This window comes from Oryx dammah, unplaced genomic scaffold, assembly GCF_014754425.2.
Source record: "Oryx dammah isolate SB20612 unplaced genomic scaffold, SCBI_Odam_1.1 HiC_scaffold_21, whole genome shotgun sequence".
NCBI classification, from domain to species: domain Eukaryota; kingdom Metazoa; phylum Chordata; class Mammalia; order Artiodactyla; family Bovidae; genus Oryx; species Oryx dammah.
In genome coordinates, this window is record NW_024070205.1 from 49,959,879 (window position 1) to 49,985,691 (window position 25,813).

The window sequence follows — 25,813 nt, forward strand, 5'->3', positions numbered from 1 at the left end:
TTAATTTAGAAATAAAAATAAGTTAAGAGGAGAACACACCTTGATAGAAGAGGGGAGTAAAGGGAACTAGAAACTTGAGCTGGCTGGCTTTTGTGTTATAAGACTCCACAGTGGTCTCTTGTTGTCATCATTTAAGATGTCTCTCAAAGTGCCTTAAAAAATATTTTCCTGTGTTTGCCTCCATAGAACCACAAAAATTCAACATTTTATTTGATTTTGTAATGATGTAAGGATTTTGGTATAGAAAATTAACACTATCCTAAAATAGATAAGCTGATAACTTCCACTGGGGGCAAGGAATTTCCAAAATGAAAACAATTTTTTTTCCTTAAAGAAGTGATTCTAGAATAATACATACCTGGTATTCTCGATTTTTGTCCCGGTTCTCAATTGCTTGAAATAGCTCTTCGCACACATTTGGAATGATACCCTTGTTTGCACCAAACCCAATCATGGAATAGCTTTTTCCAGAGCCAGTCTGCCCATAGGCCAAGAGAGTGGTATTATAGCCTTGCCAAGCACTGTCCAGAATTCCCCTGCCAAGATCATGAAAAACCTCCTTCTGGAAAGAAAATTGCAGGTATTATGTTCAGCACAGACTTTTCACAGTACTTTTAAAATCTAACATTCTGGTTTTGATGAATTCCACCTTACTTAGTATCATTCAACTTACTTGAAATATAACTCAGATGCTATCTTAGAACCAATGGAATAAAGCTGGAAACCAGAAAAAGATTTGTCAGTTTGGAAGATACTGATCACCATGGGATCACCACAGCTCTTCAACTAGCTGGTACCCATCAGTAATGGACTTGTGTATTTTACAAAACATGGGTTAGGTCTTTAAAATTCAGCCGTTAGACAAAAATTTCAAGGCTCCAAGGGACACAGACCAGCCAAAGTGTTTTCTATTGGGTTGACCAAAGTGTTCATTTGTTTTTTTCTGAAAGATGGTTGTAGTAGCCCTTAATAGTCTTTAACTTCATTTGAAACAATTTTGTTACATTGCATTGTGACAGCTGTCATCTCAGTGTACATTTAGAAAAACTTATCAGAAATTTGTGAATTTTTGTCTAACCATTTAAATATTGAAGATGGAAAAATAAAAGCAACATTTTGGCATATTGTGCATATTATTTCAAGAAAAATTAAAAAAAAATTATGCAGTGTATGGAGAAGGTGCTGTGACTGATCGAATGTGTTAAAAGTGGTTTGTGGTATCCCTGGACATGTTCCATGGTCAAGTAGACCACTTGAAGTTCAAGGTCAACTATCACAATTCTTGCAGTCTTTTAAAACTGTCTTTTAAAAACTGAGATAGAATTGACACATAACATTAAATAGTTTCAAATGTATAGCATAATGATTTGATACATGTATTTATTGAGAAATTATTACCAGAGGTTCACACCCATTACTTCACAGAGTTAAACATTTTTTTTCTTCAATGAGAACATTTAAGATCTACTCTCTTAGCAACCTTCGAATATACAGTGTTGGATTGTTAACTCCAGGCATACCTCAGAGATACTGTGGGTTCAATCCCAAACCATCACAATGAAGAAAGTAATGCAGTAACATGAGTCACACAATTTTTTTGGTTTTTCAGTGCATAACATAAAAGTTATGTTTACACTATACTGTAATTTATTAAGTGTGTAATAGCATGACATCTAAAAAAAAAACCAATGGATATATCAATTTAAAAATATCTTACTGCTCAAAAATGCTACCCATCATCTGAGTCTTCAAGGAGTCATAATCTTTTTGCAATAGTATCATCAAAGATCACTCATCACAGATTACTATGAGAAATAGAAAGGAAAAGTCTTAAATATTTGGGTAAGTTACTAAAATGTGACACAGAGACATGAAGTGAGCAATGTTGGAAAAGTGGCACCAATTGACTTAGGCTTGCTTGATTCAGGACTGCCAGAAATCTTCAATTAGTGAAAACAAAAACAAAATGCCCAAATACTGTACCTGAAAAGTGCAATAAAGCAAAGCACCTGTATAATCACCATGGTACATCACATCTCTAGGACTTGTTTATCTTACTGGAAGTTTGAAACTTTTGATGATCTTCTCCACTTTCACCCATATACCAGTCTCACCCCACTCAGCTCCAACCCGAAACACTAACCCCCTGCCTCTGGAAACCACCAATCTGTTCTCTGTTATCATGTTCATTTTAAAAAATATTCCACATTTAGTATTTCTCTGTCCAGCTTCTTTTACTTAGCATAATGTCCCCAAGGTCCATCCATGTTGCTGGTGGCATTTCCTTTTTTTTAATGGCTGAATGATATTCTATTGTCTATATATGCATGTACACATACATATATATTTCTTGGTGGTAATATGGTAAAGAATGGTAAAGAATCTGCTTGCAATGTGGGAGACACAGCTCCGATCCCTGGGTTGGGAAGATACCCTGGAGGAGGGCATGACAACCCACTTCAGGATTCTTGCCTGGAGAATCCTATGGACAGAGGAGCCTGGTGGGCTACAGTTCATGGGGTTGCAAAGAGTCGGACATGACTGAGTGACTAAGCACAGAACTGCATATATATATATATATATATATATATATATATATATATATACACACACACACACATTTTCTTTATCCATTGCCTTGATTATTGTAGATCTGTCTACAGTGGGTTTCAGTTCTTCAAATTAATGTTGGCTACTGTAAGTCCTTTACAATTCCATGTAAATTATTGAAATAGCATAATTTCTGTAAAAAGTTATCACTGGCATTTTGATTGAGGTTTTTTTGAATCTGTTGATCAATATGACTTCTTAATAATGTTGAGTCTTTTGATTTGTCTTCCTCTTCTTAATGTTTTTATAGTACACAGAATTTGCATAGATTTTGTAAATTTAACCAACTATTTCATGGTTTTGATGTTGCTGTAAATATTTTACGATCTTACTTACAATTATATTATTGTAATTATATGTGATTATGAGCGAGTGAGTGAGTGAAGTCGCTCAGTCGTGTCTGACTCTTTGCAACCCCATGGATTGTAGCCTATCAGGATCCTCAGTCCATGGGATATGGGATTCTCCAGGCAAGAATACTGGAGTGGGTTGCCATTTCCTTCTCCAGGGGATCTTCCTGACCCAGAGATCGAACCCAGGTCTCCAGCACTGTAGGCAGACACTTTACCATCTGAGCCACCAGGGATTTGAGTACATAAATAAATTACAATCTTAATTTCCAATCGCTCACTGCTAGCATAGAGATGGCTTCTCAGGTGGCTCAGTGGAAAAGAATCCTCTTGCCAATACAGGAGACACACGAGATGGTGGGTTCAATCCCTGGGTAGGGAAGATCCACTGGAAGAGGACCTGGCAACCCATGCCAGTATTCTTGCCTGGAGAATCCCATGGACAAAGGAGCCTGGCGAGCTGGAGGCCACTGGGTCACAAAGAGTTGGATACAACTAAGCATGCATGTAGCATAGGGAAATTCTATCAATTCTTGTATATTGACCTTGGTTAACAAACTTATTCACTGTAGTAGCTTTTGCCCCTCTTCTTTGGCAGATTCCTTAGGGCTTTTTTCATAGATAATTATGCTGGCTGCAAGTAGTTATGCTTCTCATTTTCAATCTGCATATCATTCAGTTCAGTTCAGTCACGCAGTCGTGTCTGACTCCTTGCGACCCCATGAATTGCAGCACGGCAGGCCTCCCAGTCCATCACCAACTCCTGGAGTCCACCCCAACCCATGTCCATTCAGTCAGTGATGCCATCCAACCATCTCATCCTCTGTCGTCCCCTTCTCTTCCTGCCTTCAATCTTTCCCAGCATCAGGGTCTTTTCAAATGAGTCCGCTCTCCACATCTGGTGGCCAAAGTACTGGAGTTTCAGCTTCAACATCAGTCCTTCCAATGAACACCCAGGACTGATCTCCTTTGGGATGGACTGGCTGGATCTCCTTGCAGTCTAAGGGACTCTCAAGAGTCTTCTCCAACACCACAGTTCAAAAGCATCAGTTCTTTGGCACTCAGTTTTACTTATAGTCCAACTCTCACATCCATACATGACTACTGGAAAAACCATAGCCTTGACTAGATGGATCTTTGTTGGCAAAGTAATGTCTCTGCTTTTGAATACGCTATCTAGGTTGGTAATTTTCCTTCCAAGGAGCAAACGTCTTTTAATTTCATGGCTGCAATCACCATCTGCAGTGATTTTGGAGCCCTGCAAAATAAAGCCTGACACTGTTTCCACTGTTTCCCCATCTATTTGTCATGAAATGATGGGCCTGGATGCCATGATCTTAGTTTTCTGAATGTTGAGTTTTAAGCCAACTTTTTCACTCTCCTCTTTCACTTTCATCAAGAGGCTCTATAGTTCTTCTTCACTTTCTGCCATAATGGTGGTATCAGCAATCTTGATTCCAGCTTGTGATTCTTCCAGTCCAGCATTTCTCATGATGTACTCTGCATAGAAGTTAAATAAGCAGGATGACAATATACAGCCTTGATGTACTTCTTTCCCTATTTGGAACCAGTCTGTTGTTCCATGTCCAGCTCTAACTATTGCTTCCTGACCTGCATATAGGTTTCTCAAGAGACAGGTCAGGTGGTCTGGTATTCCCATCTCTTTCAGGATTTTCCACAGTTTATCATGATCCACACAGTCATAGGCTTTGGCATAGTCAATAAAGCAGAAATAGATGTTTTTCTGGAACTCTCTGGCTTTTTCCATGATCCAGCAGATGTTGGCAATTTGATCTCTGGTTCCTCTGTCTTTTCTAAAACCAGCTTGAACATCTGGAATTTCACGGTTCATGTATTGCTGAAGCCTAGCTTGGAGAATTTTGAGCATTACTTTACTAGCGTGTGAGATGAGTGCAATTGTGCGGTAGTTTGAGCATTCTTTGGCATTGCCTTTCTTTGGGATTGGAATGAAAACTGACCTTTTCCAGTTCTGTGGCCATTGTTGAGTTTTCCAAATGTGCTGGCATATTGAGCGCAGCATTTTCACAGCATCATCTTTTAGGATTTGAAATAGCTCAACTGGAATTCCATCTCCTCCACTAGCTTTGTTCATAGTGATGCTTCCTAAGGCCCACTTGACTTCACATTCCAGGATGTCTGGCTCCAGGTCAATGTGAGTGATCACACCTTCATGATTATCTGGGTTGTGAAGATCTTTTTTGTACAGTTCTTCTGTGTATTCTTGCCATATCATTCATTTTCTATTAATTGCCTTATTGCCCTGGCTGGAGCCTGCAGTGGATGTTATATAGAAATAATGAGATTGGAACTTCTTGCCTTGTCCCCATTCTGAGGGGCAACACATTCAGTGTTTCACCATCAAATGTGATGTTACTTATGTATTTGAGGGAAGTTCTACTTCTAAGAGGCTCCCTCCTATTTTAAATTTGCTGAGAGTTTTTATTATGACTGGGTGTCGAATTTTGTCAATTGCTTTTTCTGCATCTGATCATATATTTTTTCCCCTCCTGATTCTGTTCATATGATGAATTACATTGATATATGTTAAACTGATATTAAGTCCCTGCCGGGGTCCAGCCCCGGTGGATCCAGGGAATTCGAAGCGGGGACGGCATTGGCGAGGGAAAAAACTTATTTATTTATAAGATTAGATTAGGAAGAAACAGTGTAGTAGGAAAATTAAGTGGAGAAAAGAGGCTGAGTAACTTGGTTTACGTGGAAAGCCAATAAAGTTCCAGACAAGGAGCTTGCACCATCTACGTTAGGCCACCGGCATCCGTTTGAATATCGGAGAGTGTCCCGCCTTGGGCTCTCTCTCTTATGGATCTTAGAAGCCGGGACAAGTAAGTAGACATGGAGAGCCCCCACGCCCCAGATGGGAATTCAGCCAGAAATTAGAGTAAAGAGAAGACACGGGGGAAACCAGTCCAGAGACTAGCTCGGCCCCTATTGTCCCGAAAGGCCTTTTATACCTTTTTTTGTACATAGACATCAATGGATAATATAAAATTATGCAGCATCAGCAGCCCTGACTCTTATCAAAACCAGGCTTTCTTTCTGCACACCTAGTTGTATACACAAGTCTTAGGTGATTTACATCATCTTCTGGCCAGAGGGCCAGTTAACATTTTACGGCCCTTTTCTGATAAGGGTTTGTCAACCAGAAGACTTATTTGTGTTGTTCTTCCCAAAGTCTGGTGCCACTCTCAGAAAGCACTAAATAAAGTTACATTCTTACATAGCAAGGACACAAGAGGAGTGCAGTGATATATAACAAAGAAAAGTAATTAACTCAAAAGTCTAGTGTTGCTAACATCAAAACTACTACATTCCTATTTCTATATCCCTATTACATTGATTAATATCCTTTAGGTGTCTGAAAGATAAAGAATATGGAGGCCTGGCTGCAGTCATTGAGTCAACAGTGAAAACCCATCACTGATATGATTTTTAGCTCTTAGAAAAGGCTCTGTATCTTAAGATGCTTTAAGCTTTGTGCTTCTTGTGGTTGGGGGGCTGTAAACAATCCACAAATTGTAAAAGTCTCAAACTGTCAGGCAAGTTAGAGAGCCATCAGAGGGGTTTGAGCTGAGACACTCCTTTTGCAGGAGACTGTTAACTGAAGCCCAGAGTTAACTCTTTCCAGAGAGTGTCAGAAGAGTGGAAAAGCAGAGTATAAAGGCCGGCAGATTTTTGGTTTGAGGGGTACATGCTCAGGAAATACCAGGGGGACACCCTGAGATCTAACTCGCCTTGCCTATCAGATCTCTGCCACATGACCTTGTCACGGGTGGGATTCCTCACACTGGCTCCCGGCAAGTCCCACTTTATAATGATGTATTTTAAAATATATACTGTTGGATTCTATTTGCTAAAATTTTGTTAATAATGTTTGTGTCTATGTTCATGAAGAAGGGTATTGATCTGTAGTGGTTTTTGTAGTATTTGGCTGGGTTTTGGTGTAATATTGGCTTCAAAAGTGAATGGTCCTTCTATCATCTACAAGATTTTTTTTTTTTTTGAAATATCATTATTTCTTCCTTTAGTAGAATTCACAGAAAAGTCATCTGGGCTTAGGTTTAAATTTCTTTAATAGATATAGGGATACTTGAGTTGTCTATTTTTGTGTGGACTTCAGTAGATTGCATCCATTTCATCTATGTTGTTAAATTTATTGGCATTAAGTTGTTCATAATATTCTCTTATTATTTTTTAATGTCTGTAAGATATGTAGCAATGTCTGTTTCATTTCTCATCTTCGTACTTTATATCTTTTCTTTCTCCCAGGTTTTGGTTTCATTGATTTTTCTCTATTATTTTACTGTCTTATATTAGTCTTTTTAAATCCCTTTCTTGCTTTTTCTATACTTTTCTTTTTCTAAATCTTAGGTGGAGGAACCTAGACTGTTGATTTGAGATTGTTCTCTAATATAATCACTTAATGCTCTAAAAAGCCCTGACTTGGCTGCATCCCACAAATTTTGATAAATGTTTTGATTTTTATTCAGTTCAAAATATTTACTAATTTCCTGTATTCTTTATTCCCTGACCTATGGATTATTTAGAAGACTGTCATTTTCTAAATATTAGTGGAGTTTCCTAATAACTTTCAGTCATTCCTTTCTAGTTTAATTCCATTGTGGTCAGAGAAGGTACTTTGTATGATTTCAGTTATCTTACATCTACTGGGACTAGTTTTATGACCCAGAATATAATTTACCATAAAGTTCCATGCTCACTTGAAAAAAAGTGTGTAGTGCTGTGGTTGAATGGAAGGTAGCAAAATTGTTCTATAGTTGTCAATTAGGTTGATAATACTGTTCTGGTCATCTGTAATATTGATTTCGGGTTATTTGCTCTATTACTCAGAGAGGAGTGATGAAGTCACCAATCAATGGTAGATTTGAATATTTCTCTTTCAGTATCCATCAGCTTCTGCTTTGTGTACTTTGAAGTTCTGTTAATAAGTTCATACCCACTTAGGATGGTGTGTATGAAATATTTCTTGTTCTTCAGTCTACTTCGTGTGATGTAAATATAGCATCTGTAGTTTTCTTCTTCTTAGTGTTAACACAAGTATCTATTTATTTATATTTAAATTGTGTTTGTGTAGACAGATATGGGCTTCCCAAGTGGCTCAGCAATAAAGAACCTGCCCACCAGTGCAGGAGATACAGGAGATTGAGGTTGCTTCCCTGGGTCAGGAAGATTCCCCTAGAGCAGGAACTGGCAGCCGTCTCCGGTATTCTTGCCTGGAGAATCCCTTGGACAAGAGCCTGGCGGCCTCAGTCCCTTGGGGTTGCAAAGAGTGGGACGCAACTGAGCATGCAAGCACTTAAGATGACATCGTTGGATCCAGCTTTTCCTATCAAATCTGATTATCTGTACCATCTAATTGGCATGCTTATTTACACCTGATAAACTAACCAATGGTTGGCATTAAATCTACTATCTTGCTATTTGTATTCTGCTTACTTCATCTCCTCTTTGTTTTTCCCTCCCACTCTTTCCCTGCCATGCTCCAAGTTTTTCATAATTTCATTTTCCCACAGCTGACTCATTAGTTATACTTTTTTTGATAGATTTTTTTAATTGATTGCTCTAGGACAGTGGTTCCCAAAGTGCATTCCGAGGAGACCTATGAAATTCTTTCAGTGAGTTTGTGAAGTCAGAACAATTTGACAGAGTATTTTTAGGGGTGGTTTAATAAAGGCTATAATCTTTGAGCTGAGTTTTCAGAGATGAGTAGGTAGACAAGAAGAACAGAGAGAAAAGGTTGGGAGGAAATGAACAGAGCCTCAGTGACCTGTGGGAAAATCTCAAGCATACATGTAACTGGAGTCACAGAAGGAAGAAGCAAAGACCAAAAATCCTTGGAGAAATTATGGTTGAAATGTTTTCACAGTGAAAATTACAAACACATAGATTTATGCAGGTTAATGAGCTCTATCCACATTGAAATGACCACTTTTCCTTTGTACCCCGTTGTATCCCACATATGTTATTATAGAACCTGTAACATTTGAGTGCACATTTTTGCCTGTCTCCCTACACCAAATTCTGAGCAACTTTCAGGCAGAATAGTGTATGGCACATGGTAAATACTCGATAAACCAAAATTCTAAAATACCAAGTGCCACACAAGTTTGGCTTATTTGGCTTATATCAGAAAGGAAAATATAACTCACTTGACCAATATTCCTTTTTCAAAACATGTAAATACATCAAAAAGATAACAGACTTAAGTGTCTAAAGAATTATTTAGGCAACAGCTACACTTTTGGACCTCATAAAAAATCAATGTACTAATATATTGTTAACACTTAAAAAAAAAAAAAACAACTTCCATTGATGCTATTTTAAAGTAATTTACCTGGCCTGCAAATTTACCGCCAGGATCAGCTGAAATAAACACACCATCTTTATCCTTTTGAAATCCATTGTGAGACCAATATGCCAGGTCAAAAGTAAACGTCTTCGTATGTTCTGGATTCTTAGGGTCTTGTATAATGGTGGTGGTCCTGGAATGCATGGAAATCACACATTTGCTCCCAGAATTCTTCTCTCTCTATAGTCAAATCACAAATTCGAGTCAATCATTACAGTTTTCCTGTCATCCAATTTTTTTTGCAGGTCTTTACATCTAGTAAGAAATTAAGCTAGTAACTTACTGTTCATTCATTTTGTTCTCTGATTATTCTTAGCAGCTGTTATGACAATAGTTGCTGTTATGGGTCCTCAGAATTTTTGAAAGGCTTGTCTCTAGTCATATTAACTTTCTGAGAATAGCATATCTTAATACTCGACTATGCTAACAGCATAAACTACAGCATCAGAGATCCATTCCACTGTCCCACTCTCCAACAAAGCTGGTATTAATTAAAAAAATGAAAATGAAAAAGGAAAGGAAATGGAAACGGTTCTAAGAGCAACAGCCAATGAAGAAAGATCTATTCAAGAAATGTATCAAAATTTGGTAAGAAAGGAGTCCATGGTGTTTAAGCAAGACTATTCCTTCTGTCTCCACTGTCAGCTCAGCCAAGGAGAGACAACTCCAGACTGCTGGAGCTGAGAGCACAGGGCTCCCTGTCTCCCTGGGTCCCAGGAGGAGGGATTTCTTCCTGAGAGGAGAATGTCGGCATTTCTCACCCTGCCCCTTCTACCTGCGACTGAGGCTTCATGTGGGAAAGTATGGGTAAGAGATGGGAACTCCTTCTTTCACCCAGTTTCCACACATGGAACAGAGACTTTGCCTTGGTTGCAGCGTGCTGAGAATCCTGGGGTGCTGATCACACTTGCCCTGGCTCCCGAGGTGGTGGTTCTTTGCCAGGAGAGACAAGCTCAGACGACTGCAGGTTGCTGTTCCACACTGACCAAACACTGGGCTTCTAGAGCAGGGCCGTCATACAGAGTAGCTTCCTTGTGTCCCCACCCACAAATCCAGAGGCCTGGTTTAGAGATCTTGCCTGGGCACTTAACCTCTTCCCAAAGGAACTGACTTCATTTGCCCCCTTAGAGTTCAACACTAAGAGCACTCTTAAGAACAGAGGTAGCTGTGATGAAGGGCAATTCGATCTTCAAGGTAACAGGTTAAAATACAGGTTCTCTGGTTTGGCTTCCCTGGTGGCTCAGATGGTAGAGAAGCGGCTTGCAATGCAGGAGACCCGAGTTCAATCCCTGGGTAGAAAGATCCCCTGGAGAAGGAAATGGCAACCCACTTGCCTGGGGAAATTCCATGGACAGAGGAGCCTGGCGAGCTACGTGCGGTTGCAAAGAGTTGGACACAACTGAATAACTTTCACTTTTTTTTGGTCTGGTTTGCTTGGGAGGAACCCACCTGGACTCAGAAAAAATATCAATCACTGATCTCAGAAACTAATTCTTTAAAAGGAACCGGAATTTGATTAAAATAGTTTTTAGAGCAATTTATGCCCCTGGTCATTGTTGAAAACAGAGCAGTTGGTTGGCAATCAGTGAACTTCACAGTTCGGTATGGTCAGAGAGAAAGGGGGCCCTACAAAAACTGTTACCATCCCACAGTGACCAGGTAGGAGATAAGACTTCACTAAAATAATCCAGCCAATCACTAAAGAAATGTTGGGGAAGTTCATACAAGTAGTCTTGTCCAGGCTTCAGAAGCAGCAATAGGTCTTTGACTGATCAGAGACCCTGAAAGGAATTACATGCCAAACTGCTGACTGGCAGGAACGCTGAAAGTAGGTCTTGAGAACCAACAGTTAAGGGAATAAATAACATGGACGGGAATGAGTCACAAAACTTCCTGGGCCTGGGGAATCTGGCCAGTTCCCAGGGATCAGTGAACATTCTGAGACTGACAACTAGAAATATGAATATTTAACACAATAGCCAAAGCTGCATATTTGCATGTAAGCTAATGACTACCAGCCAGCCTGCAGCTTGGTGATAAAAGCAGGACTCCTTTGGATGGCACTCTCAAGTCTCAGCCATGGAATGTACCTTCAAACTGGGGACTCCACATTGCTGTTCCAGGGACTTCCCAGTGTTCCTTAACTCTGGAGGTAGGGGTTCCCCCAATTTGGTGATGTATATGGATATGTATTTCCTGCCATGCTGTTTGTGGATCTTCCAACTGGGGCTGTGGCTTGAATCTGGAGGTAGTGTTTCCCCAATCTGGTGATGTATATATATTTATCTCTTGTTATATTGCTTGTCCTCAAACTGTAACTTACTATTAATATAAGAAACTTCCTTAATTCTTGCCTACTTAAAGTGGTTATTTTGCCAGTGAATCCTCTGAACCTCAAAGTCCTTCAGCAGAACACAAATCTTTCGGCAAAACCACAAATAAACAAGCAAATAACAGTAACAAGCTAGAGAGGAGTGGGAAGACCAGCACTCAGATTTGCTATAATGCATTATCTAAAATGTCCAGTCTGCCCAATAAAAAACTGTGCCTGCAAAGAAATAGGCAAGTCAGATCCATACATTGGAAGGGAAGCTGGCAACAGAAACTGAGCGTGATCAGACGCAGGAGTTAGCAGAAAAGTAAAAACCATAAATATATTCACAGCACTGAAGGAAACCAGATTCAAGAAATAAAGGAAAGATTATAAAGGAATAATATAAAACAATTTATTAGATTAGATAATTTAGATGAAATGGACAAATTCTTAGACACCAAGTACGAAATACTCAAGAATAGACAATTTGAATAGACCCATAACAAATGAAGAGATTGTAGTAAAAACAAAACTGTTCATGAACAAATGGCTAGACTGCTTGATTCTATCAAACATTCACAGAATACCAATTCTTCATAAACTCTTCCAAAACATAGAAAAGGGAACACTCCCTTATTTTTATGAAGCCAGTATTACCCTGATACTAAATAGAGACAAAGATATCTCAAGAAAATAAAGCTACAAACCAGTATCTCTTATAAGATACTGCAAGAATCCTCAACAAATCATTACTAATGTGAATCCTCCAACATATAAACAGAATTATACACCATAACCAAATGAGATTTATCCCAGGGATGCAAGGGTTTAACATCTGAAAATGTTTCTATTGTTTCAATTTTATGACTTTTGACATCCATGAATTCATAGAGATAGCGAACAACTTATCATGCATATCAACCAATCTGAAGGCCACATCCCAAGCCTGTATCTAATCCCTTTATCTAATTCACACCCCAACTCAGTGTTTCTCCCAACCCACATTACCCCAGAACCAGGTACCTGACTACTAGGCTGCACCTGACCAACTGAAGTCTAGAGTCCATGGAAACTACCCTAACTATCCAATCCTAAAATTGCTCAAACTTGTCTACTGTGCCTTGCCCATTCCTTCCTGTGGAAACCACAATAAGGGTGTGGGCCAGGCACCCTTTCCTCCAGCCTTCTGACCAACTTTGATACCACCTTGTATGGCTACGTGGAATGCTCCTTTCCCTTGAAAATTGTAAGGCAGTGACCACTGAATCTGTCACCTTATTCCATCTGATTAAAACAAATCTTGGGTACACTTTAAAATAATGATCAATGCAATACGTATCAATAGAATAAAAAAACCACATATCATCTCAACATGTAGAAAATGAATATGACAAAATTCAACACCCTTTCCTGATAAACACACTCAAAACACATCAGCAACAGAATGGGACTTCCTCAATCTCATAAGGGGCATCTATGAAAAACTCAGTACTACTATCATACTGAACAGTCAAGGCTGACTATTACTCTCTAAGATCAGGAAGAAGACAAGGATTTCTACTCTTGATGTTTCTATTCAACATTGCATGGGAGGATCTAGCCAGGGAAATTAAGCAAGAAAAGGAAACAAAAGCATCCAGATAGGAAAGGAAGAAGTAAAATGATAGCAATTTGCAGATGATATGATCTTAGAAAATCCTGAGGAATCCACTAGAAACTATTACAACTAGTAAACGAGTTCAGTAAGGTTGCAGGATGTAAAATCAATACACAATAATAGACTGTTATACACTTTAAACAATTTGAAAGTGAAATTAGGAAAATTTCTAGTACTACCACAAAGAATAAAATACTTAAGAATAAGGTTAACAAAAGAAGTACAAAACATACCCTGAATACCTCAAAACATTCTTGGAAGAAACTAAAGATCTAAAATTTAGAAAAACAGCCCATTTCATAGATTGAAGGAATTGGCATTATTGCAGGCAGATTCTTTACCATCTGAGCCACCAGGAAGCCTATTATTAGGAGAAAAATCCCCAAACAGATGTACGTTCAACTCAACTCTATCAAAAGCCCACTTTCTTTGTAGAAATTAACAAGCTGATTGTAAAATTCATATGGACCTGACAGGCATCCAGAAGAGCCAAAATCTTCAATCTTCAAAAAGAAAAAAGGATTCACACCAATCTCACAATTTAGTACAACCGACAGTGATCAAGAGTGTGTGGCACTGGCATAATGACAGACATACAGGTTAGTGTAACAGAGTGGAGTCCAGATACAGACCCAAACGTCTGTGATCAACTGATTTTCAACAAGGCTGCCACAATGAATGGCCTTCACAAGGAATGCCACTGGGGAAACTCGATGGTCACACACAGAAGAATGCACTTGGATCATTACTTCACGTGACAACTCAAAAAGGACCAAAGACCTAAATGTAAGAGCTAAAACTAAAATAGAAAATATAAATCTTCATGACATTGGCGTGGGCAAAGAGAGATAAAACACCAAAAGCACAATTCTAAAAAATGGATTTCATCAACATTAAAAATGTTTGTGCTTCAAAGGATGAAAAGGTAACCCTTTGAATGGGAGAAAATTTGCAAGTTGTATATTTAATAAGAATTTGTAACAAGAATATGTAAAGAACAGCTCAATATAAAAAGATAAATAGTCCAATTTAAAAATGAACAAAGGATCAGAATGGACATTTCCCCAGGGAAGATACACTAACAGGCAATAGTACATGAAAAGATCCATGACATCATTAGTTATCAGGAAAGTGCAAATCAAAAAAACATGATATACCACTTCACACCAACAAGAATGGCTATAATGAAGTAAGTTAAATGTTGGCCTGGATTGGAGAAACTGGAACCCTCATACACTGCTAGTAGGAATATAAAATTTTCTAAGTAGGTGCAGCTGCTTAGAAAAGTCTTGACAATTTCTTGAAAGATAACATAGAGTTATTAAACGACTCAGCAATTCCATGCCTAGGTATATAACCAAAAGAAATGAAAACCTGTGTCCACACAAAAATCTGTAAACAAATATTTATAGCAGCATGATTCATAATAGCTAACAGTGAACAGGTGGAAACCACCCTGACATTCACTGAGGAATGAACACAATGTGGTATATCCATACAATGGACTATTATCCATCCATAAAGAAATGAACTTTTGATACAACATAGATGACACAATATAGAAATGTCGTATCATATGATACGACATAGAGAAATCTTGAAAACATTATGCTGAAAGAAGCCAGTCACAAAAGACTATATAATCCTATTGATATGAATTGTACACAACAGGGAACTATGCAGAAACAGAGATTAGTTTAATGGTTGTTTAGGACTAGGGGAATGAGGTGATTAAAAACATTATGAATCTGATTGTGGTGATGGTTGCATCTGTGAATACATTAAAAGTTACTGAATCATACACCATAAGTGAGCTAAATGTGTACTATGTAAATTATCTCAATAAAACCATTTAAAAGGTGGTTTAGATGGTAAAGAATCTGCCTGCAATGTGGGAGACCCATGTTCAATCTGGTTGGGAAGATACCCTGGAGAAAGGAATGGTAACCCACTCCTGTATTCTTACCTGGAGAATCCCATGGACAGAGGAGTCTGGTAGGCTATAGTCTATGGGGTTGCAAGGAGTCAGATACTGAGTGACTAACACAATGGTGAAAATAACTATAGCAGCTAGTATTATTAAAAGTACTTACTTGTCAAACATCATGCTCAGTAATTTACAGATTACTTCAAGTAGTGTTTCTAATGGCAATCCTGTGAGGTATCAACATCTCTATTTTAGACTTAAGGAAATCAAGGCTCAGACCTTAAAACCTTGCTCAAAGCCACACAGTAGGTAGGGGATAAAGTCAGGTTTTGAACTCACGTTCATCCGACTTCAAAGGCTCCTGACAGTCAGGACTTCCTTGGTAATCCAGTGGTTAAGAATCCACCCTGGGGACATGAGTTGCATCCTTGACCCATCCTGGAAGCTCTCACATTCTGCCAGCAACTAAGCTTGTGTGCTAAAACTACTGAAACAGTACTCTGCTGCTGCTGCTGCTGCTGCTGCTGCTAAGTCGCTACTGAAGCCCACAGCTCCAGAGCCATGCTCAAGAAGCCACTGCAACAAGAAGTCCACACGCTGCACCTAGAGTAGCCCCAACTTGCTGCAATTAGAGAAAGCCCACACTGCAACAAAAAGCACAGAAACGAAGAACCCATGCAGCGCAACAAAGACCCCTTGTGCCCCCGGACTCCCAAAGGCTCCTGACAGCCACTGTCTTACAACAAAGGAAGTCTCATTAAGTTGGATCTCTGATCCCACAGTGAAAGCAAGACTGGATATGAAGTTAGAAAACTAGGAAGGGTCTAGGTCACCAAGGCGGTTTAACAGTTGTCCAGATGTGATCCAGAACTACCCCCAAACCATTTCCTGAATTCATTTTCTTTCTTCCTACTGTTCCAGTCTAAGATAATCAACTTTGGTGGTAGATATGAATCAAAGGGGACCTAACTACATAATTGTTTTACTGCCCATTCCTATATCCTAGTTAACTGTCCTTCAATGTGGTCATTTAATCACATTAACTCTGACATGTTTTGAATCTGTTCCCTGAGAAACTATGCCACTCTAGAAACCTTAATAAGGGGCTACACTAAAGTGAGACATAACCACACTTATGTCTAGTTATAAAGTTATCTAATCATATGTCTGCCTGATTCCTGAAGTATTTTCTGCAATATAGAGGAATGTTAAGGGACAGGACAGAATTGATATCAACTGAATATGTGCAAAGCAATATTTTGTATTAATGGATGAAAGTAAAAGCAGCAAACTATACAAGTGGGAAAGTAGATGTAATATGAGGTCATCACTACATTGTATCCCATTCAGAATTATTATCAAATAAGCCTTTGCATGTTGTTTCAGCATACTCTTATCCAAATCTTATTTATCTCCTTCATGGCCATTTCAAATTCTTCTAGTTCCAGGAACTCTTCAAGTTCTGTGCAAGCAGAATGAACTGTACCCAGTCTTTCTCTGGGTGTCAAGATGACTCACCTTACCATGGTACACACTGCTATAAATCATTAACATACAAACGACTATACGCTGCTAGAGAACGACGACTTTCCTTTATATCCTCAGTTTCTAGTTCAGTGTTTGATCCACAACAAATAAGCAAAAGTCCACTGAATGGATCAACTGTTCACAATTATCTTAAAATTCAACTACTCCATTGATAATCAAAGATAGACAATTGCTAAAGGTCCCAGAATAAGTATAACTCATATTTTATCCTAAAATGTTGTAGCAAGTTTAATGACTGGTATTTTTGTAAAAAGTTATACAAATACAATTATACATAAAAGCATATAAAATACATAAGAGTTCATTCAGAACTGGAAATCTGTTTGATTATGATCTGTTGTTTTGGGCGGGGCCCCCCATAAAAACACATAGCACATGTCTATATTCACCAAACTGCATTGGTTTAAAAAATTATTGACAAAACATTTTTCTTGTCAATTTTTTTTTATTGTGCTACTTGTGCAAAGGAATGAATTGTTTTCTGAATTATGTTTAATTTAGATCTTTAAATTAGTCATTTAACAAGTTCATTTAAATAAATTTAATATTCGGTAAAGGACAAGCAGCTTCAATACAAGTTTGATAATTATTATTTTAAAAATTAATAAAATGAAAGTCAGAGTCAAACTTTCAACAAGGCAATGTAACATTTATCACTAACCTGACTAAAAGGCCGCACTCGTACTGCCACTTTCACACTGTCAATACTTGGCATAGGCATTTTCATCATTTTCCCATTATTTGTATTGTTATTTGGTAGAAAAATAATGTAGAAGGTACACCGCTTATGCTTCACACTGAAACACTGAAAGCTTAGCCAACAAAAGCAGTCTGTTTCTGGACAATCAATTATTAATGGTCCATTCATTACACACTATCAATTACCTGTTATAATTTTACAATACTTATTTATTGATGAATTTTATAGCCCACATCAAGTATCACCACTTAATTGCACACAGTCACATTGCAGAAAACAGAGTGGTTTTTCTTTTCCTTTTTCCGCATCTACTCACACTCTTTACCTATCCTCAATACTCTGTGCCTGAGGTCCTATGAGAATTTGTCATTTTAAAACCTGAATGAATGTTAAGGGATTTCTGTGATTCAGTAGCAAGCTCCTTCACAGCGAGAATGTTTATAAAATTTGTTCAGACTTTTCATTCTATTAATATTAGGCACATACAAAGTGCACTGAATAGCCAAGAAACAGCTTTTTTAAAAAAAAAAAAAAGTTTCCTTTCTTACTACTCAAACCCCTTTAAGAAGTTGCTAGTGAGCAGTGAACCGGTCAGTCTAACCTGGATAATTAGTCTCTGAATAATTAAGAGACTTTAAAGATAATAGCCTTTAAACTTGCTGAACAAGAAATGCCAACATTATATTTAATCAATGCATTACTTGGAAAATTACTAATTTGAGGTAGAATACACAAAATATGTTAAACTACAAAAAAGTGGCAAAATTACATGCCCATAATTCAATTTCAACATAGTAACAGCCTCCCTCAATTTAAGATTAGAAGTCTTAATCACAGAAGCAAAGTGCATAAATTATAAAATAGCAACTTAAAAAAAACCAACAGTTCAGTCATCTTCAAACTGGTCTAATACTTTTAACTATAGACAAAGAAAATGGAACCAATATCTACTAGCATGTAAAATCATTATTAAAACAGAAATCCCCTCTCAAAAATCTAACAGACACAGACTACTGTAAAGTATACTTTATTTAACATTCCAATAAGCCATATTTACATATTATATAAATGTATGAAGTCTTATTATAAAATAGAAAAAACTGCCTGGACTAAAAGAATCACACTCCATATGGAGTTACTTTACTTATTGAAGACATTGTTTACAAAAATTTACAATAATTTATATAAATTATTTTCTTCCAAATTAATGATTTTTAATAATCCACACAATTCTGATGACTTTACAAATAGGTGTACATTAAAAAACTTGAAAAAATTACAGCATTTTTCTGCGTAGAATTTGCTTTGGAAAAGAAGACAACTTCTTCCTGCTCCTTCCAACAGTTTTTCCTGTTACTTCTGCAGTCTTTCTTGGTTTGCTCTTGACTCCATCAACTGGGCTTGCCAAGGGAGAAATCAGCTTAATTTCTACTGGGGGAGGTGACCAACTTTCTTTTTCTGTGTTTCTGAAATAAAGATATAACTCAAGTAAGAATAAACATGTTATAGTATAAAATGTAGTCCACTTCCCAATATATGAAGAAATCTTAGGTATTACCTTTTTCTAGTGCTTTCATTTTATAAAGGAGAAGTAAAATAAAACTTTAGTCAAATAAACTAAGTTGAAGCAGAGTTAAAGATTCACATGATAGAGATTATCCTTTATGTTTGGGATTCTCAAAACAATTACTGTTTGAATTTTCGTTTAAATATTTCATATGTATTAATAAATACTACTGGTTTACAAGGAAGGGCCAAATACCAGTAGTCGGTCCATAAGAAGGAGAGCCCAGTAGGCCCATAAAATATATGAGAAATGGGAATTCTCAAATACCAGCGATTAGAAACTTTGTATGTATTTCATAATATGAAGTAGTTTTCCACATATACACAAAGCCAATTTAGTGTTATTAATTATAGTCAAAAGCTCTCATTAAATCAGTTTTTAAAGACAAAATGAATTACTTTGTACTTTTATGAAATTCAACCATAACTAAGCAAAATATATCCAAAATGGGAGTAATTTTGTGATGAAGTTTTAATTGCTAATAGTGACATAATCACAGGACTTTTATGTTTTTAACAACTTTTATTGATAGTTTTATCACTCTTCACTAAAGAAAAGGTGAAACATTGCACTCCCCTCCCCAAATTCATTGTAAAAAATACAAAGCTTTGTTGAGCATTCAACTACCCCCACCCTACTGTGCTTAGTCGCGCAGTCGTATCCGACTCTTTGTAACTCCATTCTGTCCATGAGATTCTCCAGGCAAGAATACTGAGTGGGTTGCATGCCCTTCTCCAGGGGATCTTCCCAACCCAGGAATCGAACCCAGGTATCCCACATTGCAGGTGGATGTTTTGCGGTCTGAGTCACCAGGGAAGCCCTTCACTCATCCTTTTTAAAGGGGTTTTCATGCTATGTTAAAACACATATTAAAAAGCAGAGACATTACTTTACCAACAAAGGTCTATCTAGTCAAAGCTGTGGTTTTTCCAGTAGTCATGTATGGATGTGACAGCTGGACTATAAAGAAAGCTGAGCACTGAAGAACTGATGCTTTTGAACTGTGGTGTTGGAGAAGACTCTTGAGAGTCCCTTGAACTGCAAGGAGATCCAACTAGTCCATCCTAAAGGAGATCAGTCCTGAATATTCACTGGAAGGACTATGCTGAAACTGAAGCTCCAGTACTTTGGCCACCTGATGCGAAGAACTGATTCATTTGAAAAGACCCTGATGTTGGGAAAGACTGAAGGCGGGAGGAGAAGGGAACGACAGAGGATGAGATGGCTGGCTGGCATCGCCGACTCAGTTGGGTACATGAGTTGGGTAAACTCCGGGAGTTGATGATGGATAAGGAGGCCTGGTGTACTGGAGTCCATGGGGTTGCAAATAGTCAGACATGACTGAGCGACTGAACTGACTGACTTTCATGCTATGTAAGAAAGTCACCTACTGCAGTGAAATCTAGATGGTGATTGCAGCCACGAAATTAAAAGACGCTTGGTTCCTTGGAAGGAAAGTTATGACCAACCTAGATAGCATATTGAAAAGCAGAGACATTACTTTGCCAACAAAGGTCCATCTAGTCAAGGCTATGGTTTTTCCAGTAGTCTCTTATTGTGAAGAAAGCTGAGTGCCGAAGAATTGATGCTTTTGAACTGTGGTGTTAGAGAAGACTCTTGGGAGTCCCTTGGACTGCAAGGAGATCCAACCAGTCCATTCTAAGGGAGATCAGTCCTGGGATTTCTTTGGAAGGAATGATGCTAAAGCTGAAGCTCCAGTACTTTGGCCACCTCATGTGAAGAGTTGACTCATTGGAAAAGACTGATGCTGGGAGAGATTGGGGGCAGGAGGAGAAGAGAATGACAGAGTATGAGATGGCTGGATGGCTGGATGGCATCACCGACTCAATGGACGTGAGTCTGAGTGAACTCCGTGAGTTGGTGATGGACAGGGATGCCTGGCGTGCTGCAATTCATGGGGTTTTAGAGTCGGACCCAACTGAGCGACTGAACTGAACACCTTAAACTAATACAACATGCTGTAAATAAACTATATTTTAATAAAAAAGTTCAGTCACTCAGCTACATTAGTGACATTTTAAGTGCTCAATAGCACGAACATACTGTGGTGTTGGAGAAGACTCGAGAGTCCCTTGGACTGCAAGGAAATCCAACCAGTCCATTCTGAAGATCAGCCCTGGGTGTTTTTTGGAAGGAATGATGCTAAAGCTGAAACTCCTATACTTTGGCCACCTCATGTGAAGAGTTGGCTCATTGGAAAAGACTCTGATGCTGGGAGGGATTGGGGGCAGGAGGAGAAGGGGACGACAGAGGATGAGATGGCTGGATGGCATCACTGACTCGAAGCACATGAGTCTGAGCGAACTCCGGGAGTTGGTGATGGACAGGGAGGCCTGGCGTGCTGCGATTCATGGGGTCGCAAAGAGTCGGACACGACTGAGTGACTGAACTGAACTGAACTGAGTGCATATAAATGTCCCAAAGAATGACCTTTTCCTGATGAGCTTCATTTCTCTTTTTTGAGTCTCTACCAATATAATTTTAAGAAACAAAACTGAAAATAAAAATTGCAGCCTAGAAAAAGTCTTACTTGCTTGCTTGTTTTGTTTTTGCAGTCCTGATTCTTTTTACTTGTTGCTTTCCCACAGTTTCAGTTGACTGACGATCATCTTCCTATGGGTTAAAATTTGAAAGATCAACATTAGCTAATTAAATATTCAAAATTTAAACTGAAAAAGTTCTATCCTGAGTCAAAGACTATAGCCAGACTGTGCAAAATGAATTTAACCTCAATAAACAATCAAATGGACTCTGTGTATTTTTTTGGTAGAAACCTTGGTCATCTAGGACAGCTCATTATCCCTCATCCCCACACATTCAATTCATCTCCAAATCTTATCAGTCTTATTCTGGAGTCTTTCCATTGTCCACTGCAGTGTTCCACTGCCTCCGTCCAATTGCTGGCTCTGACTGCTGCATAAGGATTAGACCACCATCAAATATTTTTTCCTCCCTAGAATTCATTTTTCACTGAAGTTACTTAAAACATGCACATGGTTATTTGCTAGCTTGTCAACAGCCCCACCCCCACCCTCATGCACTGCCAGGCTTCTGTGCTTTTGCATCTGCTGTCCTCTTCCAGCAGCGCCTGTCTCCTTTACCTTCTGTCTGTAGTGTTATCTGAGTATAAATGATTCTTATCATGCTGTGAAATAATTATTTGTATTTTTGCCTCCTCAATTAAACTGAACTCCTGAAAAACAAGGAATCTGCCTGAATTATTTTTGCATCTTTGTCACTGCATAGTAATGGCTCATAGCAGATAATTCAAGAAATGCTCATGAATTAAGATTGGTAAATATAAAGGTCTCATGCTCATACTTAATCCATAAACGCTTTTAAATTTAGAGTTGCATGCAACTAGTCAACTCTGACACACTCTCTCCAAGTGTGGTCTGTAGATGACACTCCAGGGGGTCTGTGACCTGCATTTTAAATAAATACATTCAAATAATTCTTATGGGACACTACAGTTTTAAAACCTTCCCCCTAATAGGCAATTTCAACCACAGCTGCCAATAATACACCAAGAGTAATATACCAATCTATCTTAAACCTAGGATCCCCAAAAGCTAATTTTGGTCTTGGAGTATAAACATCTGCTGTTTTTAAAGAAGTTCACCTAGGAAGCACTGCTTAAAAAATAAAAAGCATGCAAACAAATAAAATCATGCATTTCTTACCAGTCCATCTGTACGTTTGGATGTATTCAATGGGTTTTTCCGCCTGGTCCTTAAAGCAGGAGGTGAGGAGACAAACTGAGAAGGTAAGTCTGAAACTAATTCTTGCAGCTGTGCAGGAGCCTCTATTTTTTTAGCTAAAGAAAGGCAGAAACAAAGAACAAAACACCATATATATATATATATATATATATGTGCATGTTATATATATATATACACACATATAAATTCAACTTAGGAAAAAAGTTAACACTTGTGAAGTGCGATTAAGGGAAATAAAGCAAGGCACAATAAAAGAGGTGAGTGAGGTACAGCATATTTGAAGGTTTGAAATAAGGTGAAATGAAGGTTTGTGGCAAGTCTACTATCGGTGCCATTTTTCCAACAGCATTTGCTAACTTCATGTCTGTCTGGCACATTGTGGCAATTCTCGCAATATTTCAAACTTTTCCACTATTAACTATATTTGCTATGGTAATCAGTGATCTCTGACTGACTGTTGCAAAAAGATTAGACTCACTTAAAACTCAGATGATGATCAGCATTATTCTTCCAATGAGCGATTTTTAATACTACCATACACTTAAAAGACTGTAGTATTGTGTAAACACGATTTTTATATGCACTGGGAAACCAAAAAAAACTTGCGTGATCTGCTTTACTGTGATATTCGCTTTATTATGATAGTAAGGAACCTAATCTGCAAGTATTTCCATGGTGTAACCTGTTGGTGTAACCTGAACCACTTTGTTCCTTAACTCCTACTTCTCCAGCTCCAAGATTTTTATTTTAAAAAGCGATTTTGTTTACAAAGTAGAGACTCAAACTCTCTTTCCTTTCAGCTCATTCTGAGCCAGTTGTTCCAGGCAACAGGAAGAGAAAAGTCCACAGCATAAAAGGAAAAAAGCAAGCAGAGAAGGTAATAATATAGGATTATAAAGATTGATAGGAAGATATTCCACAGAAAAACAGAAACAGTTTAAGAATTAGTTGAAAATATGTAATTAAAAATATTTATCACATTCTTGTCTCCGTATTAATGGTGATTAGCAATCCAATTATGGAAGTGGCAGGGTACAGCGGAACCAGTCTGTCAGAAGTTAAATCCTAGCTTCTGGATTTATAAGCTGTGGTACCAAAAGCAAATCACCTAAACCTCTCTGTGCCTCAGTTTCTATAATATTCATAATAGTGCTTTAACATTACTGTGAAGATTAACTATTAGAATAATGTTAATATATGGTAAGTGCTTTATAGATGCTTGCATGTTATATTATTATTTAAAGAACATAAAGAATGTAATTTACCAATCTCTGAAAGAAAATTTCCAAATTATAGAGTTCAATATTATTTCATCTACTGGGACAATCAAGAGTTCTATAAAATGCCAAATTCTGCTCTTAAAGCATGTGATTCTTAATAAAAGAAAAAAGAGGAGTGAGGTCGGAAATAAAAGTCCTCTCTGCTCCCAGCTGACAAGTGGCATGAATGGCACTGGTAGTAATCCTCCTCTTTTGTAGGTAAAAAAACCAGACAAACAAACCTATACTCTTTCTATAAAAATGATACATTCCACTTTTCTCCTTCCAGGCTATCTGGAGCAACAGCTTCTTTGGCTTTTCAAAGACAAACTCATATTCCTCACTGAGTTTCCCTCTGCACCCAAAGGAACAAAAATGTATTATCACATGCAAAAATGTTTAGCTCCACATTCCTTCCATATGCTTCTAACAGCCAGACAAGAGTTGATTATATTTCTTTGTATGTCAATTTCTTGCCCACTTCTGTAAGCTTCCTGGGGTAAAGTTCTGATGGCCAGACTTAAGGCCTAGGAAGTTCAAAAATCCTATAGATTCAGTCCTACAGTAATGTACTGGTAAACAGCTTTCTGGGAAGGAAAACAACAATAACAACAACAAAAACACAGCTCTGACTTACAGCATTTGCCTATTTCGGTGCTATAAATGTTCCATGGTTGGCTCAAAAAACTTTCCTGAGTATTTAGCAATTGGCTCTCATCAGCCAGCAGGTATGGGCTCCAAGACACCACTATTTACTCATTATCTGGGTGTCATGGGTGCTCAGTTTCAATTTCTTCACTGTGGAAAAAAAGAATGAACAATGGTACCTAAACTACGCTGGGTTATACTGAGAATCAAGTGAACTGATAAATGTATATACCCTAGTATAGACTCAGGCATATAAGCAAACCCTTCTTAAATATCTGCTGCTGAGTAATGGAATTACAGAAAAGCTACTGAAATCTCAAACTGTACATTCTTTTTAGCTAATGATTTTAAGATATGTGTTTCTTTCACATGTTTCAATTAAATAGAGGATGGCCTCCAGCTTTCTAATCATATATTTCTATATCCTCTCTTCTCTGTACCTCTCTGCTGCTGCTGCTGCCAAGTCGCTTCAGTCGTGTCCGACTCTGTGCGACCCCATAGATGGCAGCCCACCAGGCTCCCCCATTCCTGAGATTCTCCAGGCAAGAACACTGGACCTCCTATCCCTCCCTAAAAAAGTCAGTAGGAACAAGGGACAAGAAGGAATTGTAAGAGTGTAGAACCTATAATCTAAGGGCAAAGTAAGAAAGCAGATGAATCTTGGCAGCAATTGCATTGTTAAGAGTAATGAATACACACAAGAACCCTACAGAGTAGGCATTATTACCTTTACTACGAAGATGAGAAAACAAGATTCAGAAAGCTAGTTAAGGGGCAGAAATGAGAGATATAAGTCCCAAACTTCTTACCTCTAACTCGTCCTAGACGGTGCTCATTTTTAATACTAGAAAATCTGAAAATGATTCAAACACCTACCAGGAGAAATGTTTGAGCTATCTGTGGCACAGAAGTGAGTTGAAATGCTACACACGTGAACTTTTACACATTATCAATATGTAAAAAACAAAACACAAAACCACGAACACTCAGGGTTTTGAGGCTATTTTCCAGTATCTGAAAAATGCTCATGAAATAAGCAGCAGATGGGAGGAGTAATATATACATACACACAAACTACTGT

The 25,813-nt window shown here is 38.1% G+C and overlaps 2 protein-coding genes across 3 annotated transcripts in view; both read right to left on the minus strand.

Annotated features, from left to right (window-relative positions):
- The window catches only part of LOC120880323 (kinesin-like protein KIF28P), a 70,077-nt gene extending 52,372 nt beyond the window's left edge, over positions 1–17,705 (minus strand). The window contains exons 1-3 of the mRNA XM_040263624.1: positions 17,477–17,705; positions 9,355–9,549; positions 359–562 (exon numbers count right to left, since the gene is read on the minus strand). Of these exons, the coding sequence (XP_040119558.1) occupies positions 359–562; positions 9,355–9,549; positions 17,477–17,683 (606 nt within the window). The 5' untranslated portion in view covers positions 17,684–17,705. The remainder of the gene's footprint in view (positions 1–358; positions 563–9,354; positions 9,550–17,476) is intronic.
- An 821-nt stretch (positions 17,706–18,526) lies between these two features.
- Positions 18,527–25,813, minus strand: part of AHCTF1 (AT-hook containing transcription factor 1) — an 88,413-nt gene continuing 81,126 nt past the window's right edge. For both annotated transcript variants that reach the window (XM_040263622.1, XM_040263623.1), the window contains exons 34-36: positions 22,787–22,920; positions 21,634–21,716; positions 18,527–18,981 (exon numbers count right to left, since the gene is read on the minus strand). In XM_040263622.1, coding sequence (XP_040119556.1) covers positions 18,792–18,981; positions 21,634–21,716; positions 22,787–22,920 — 407 coding nt within the window. In that variant the 3' untranslated portion in view covers positions 18,527–18,791. The remainder of the gene's footprint in view (positions 18,982–21,633; positions 21,717–22,786; positions 22,921–25,813) is intronic.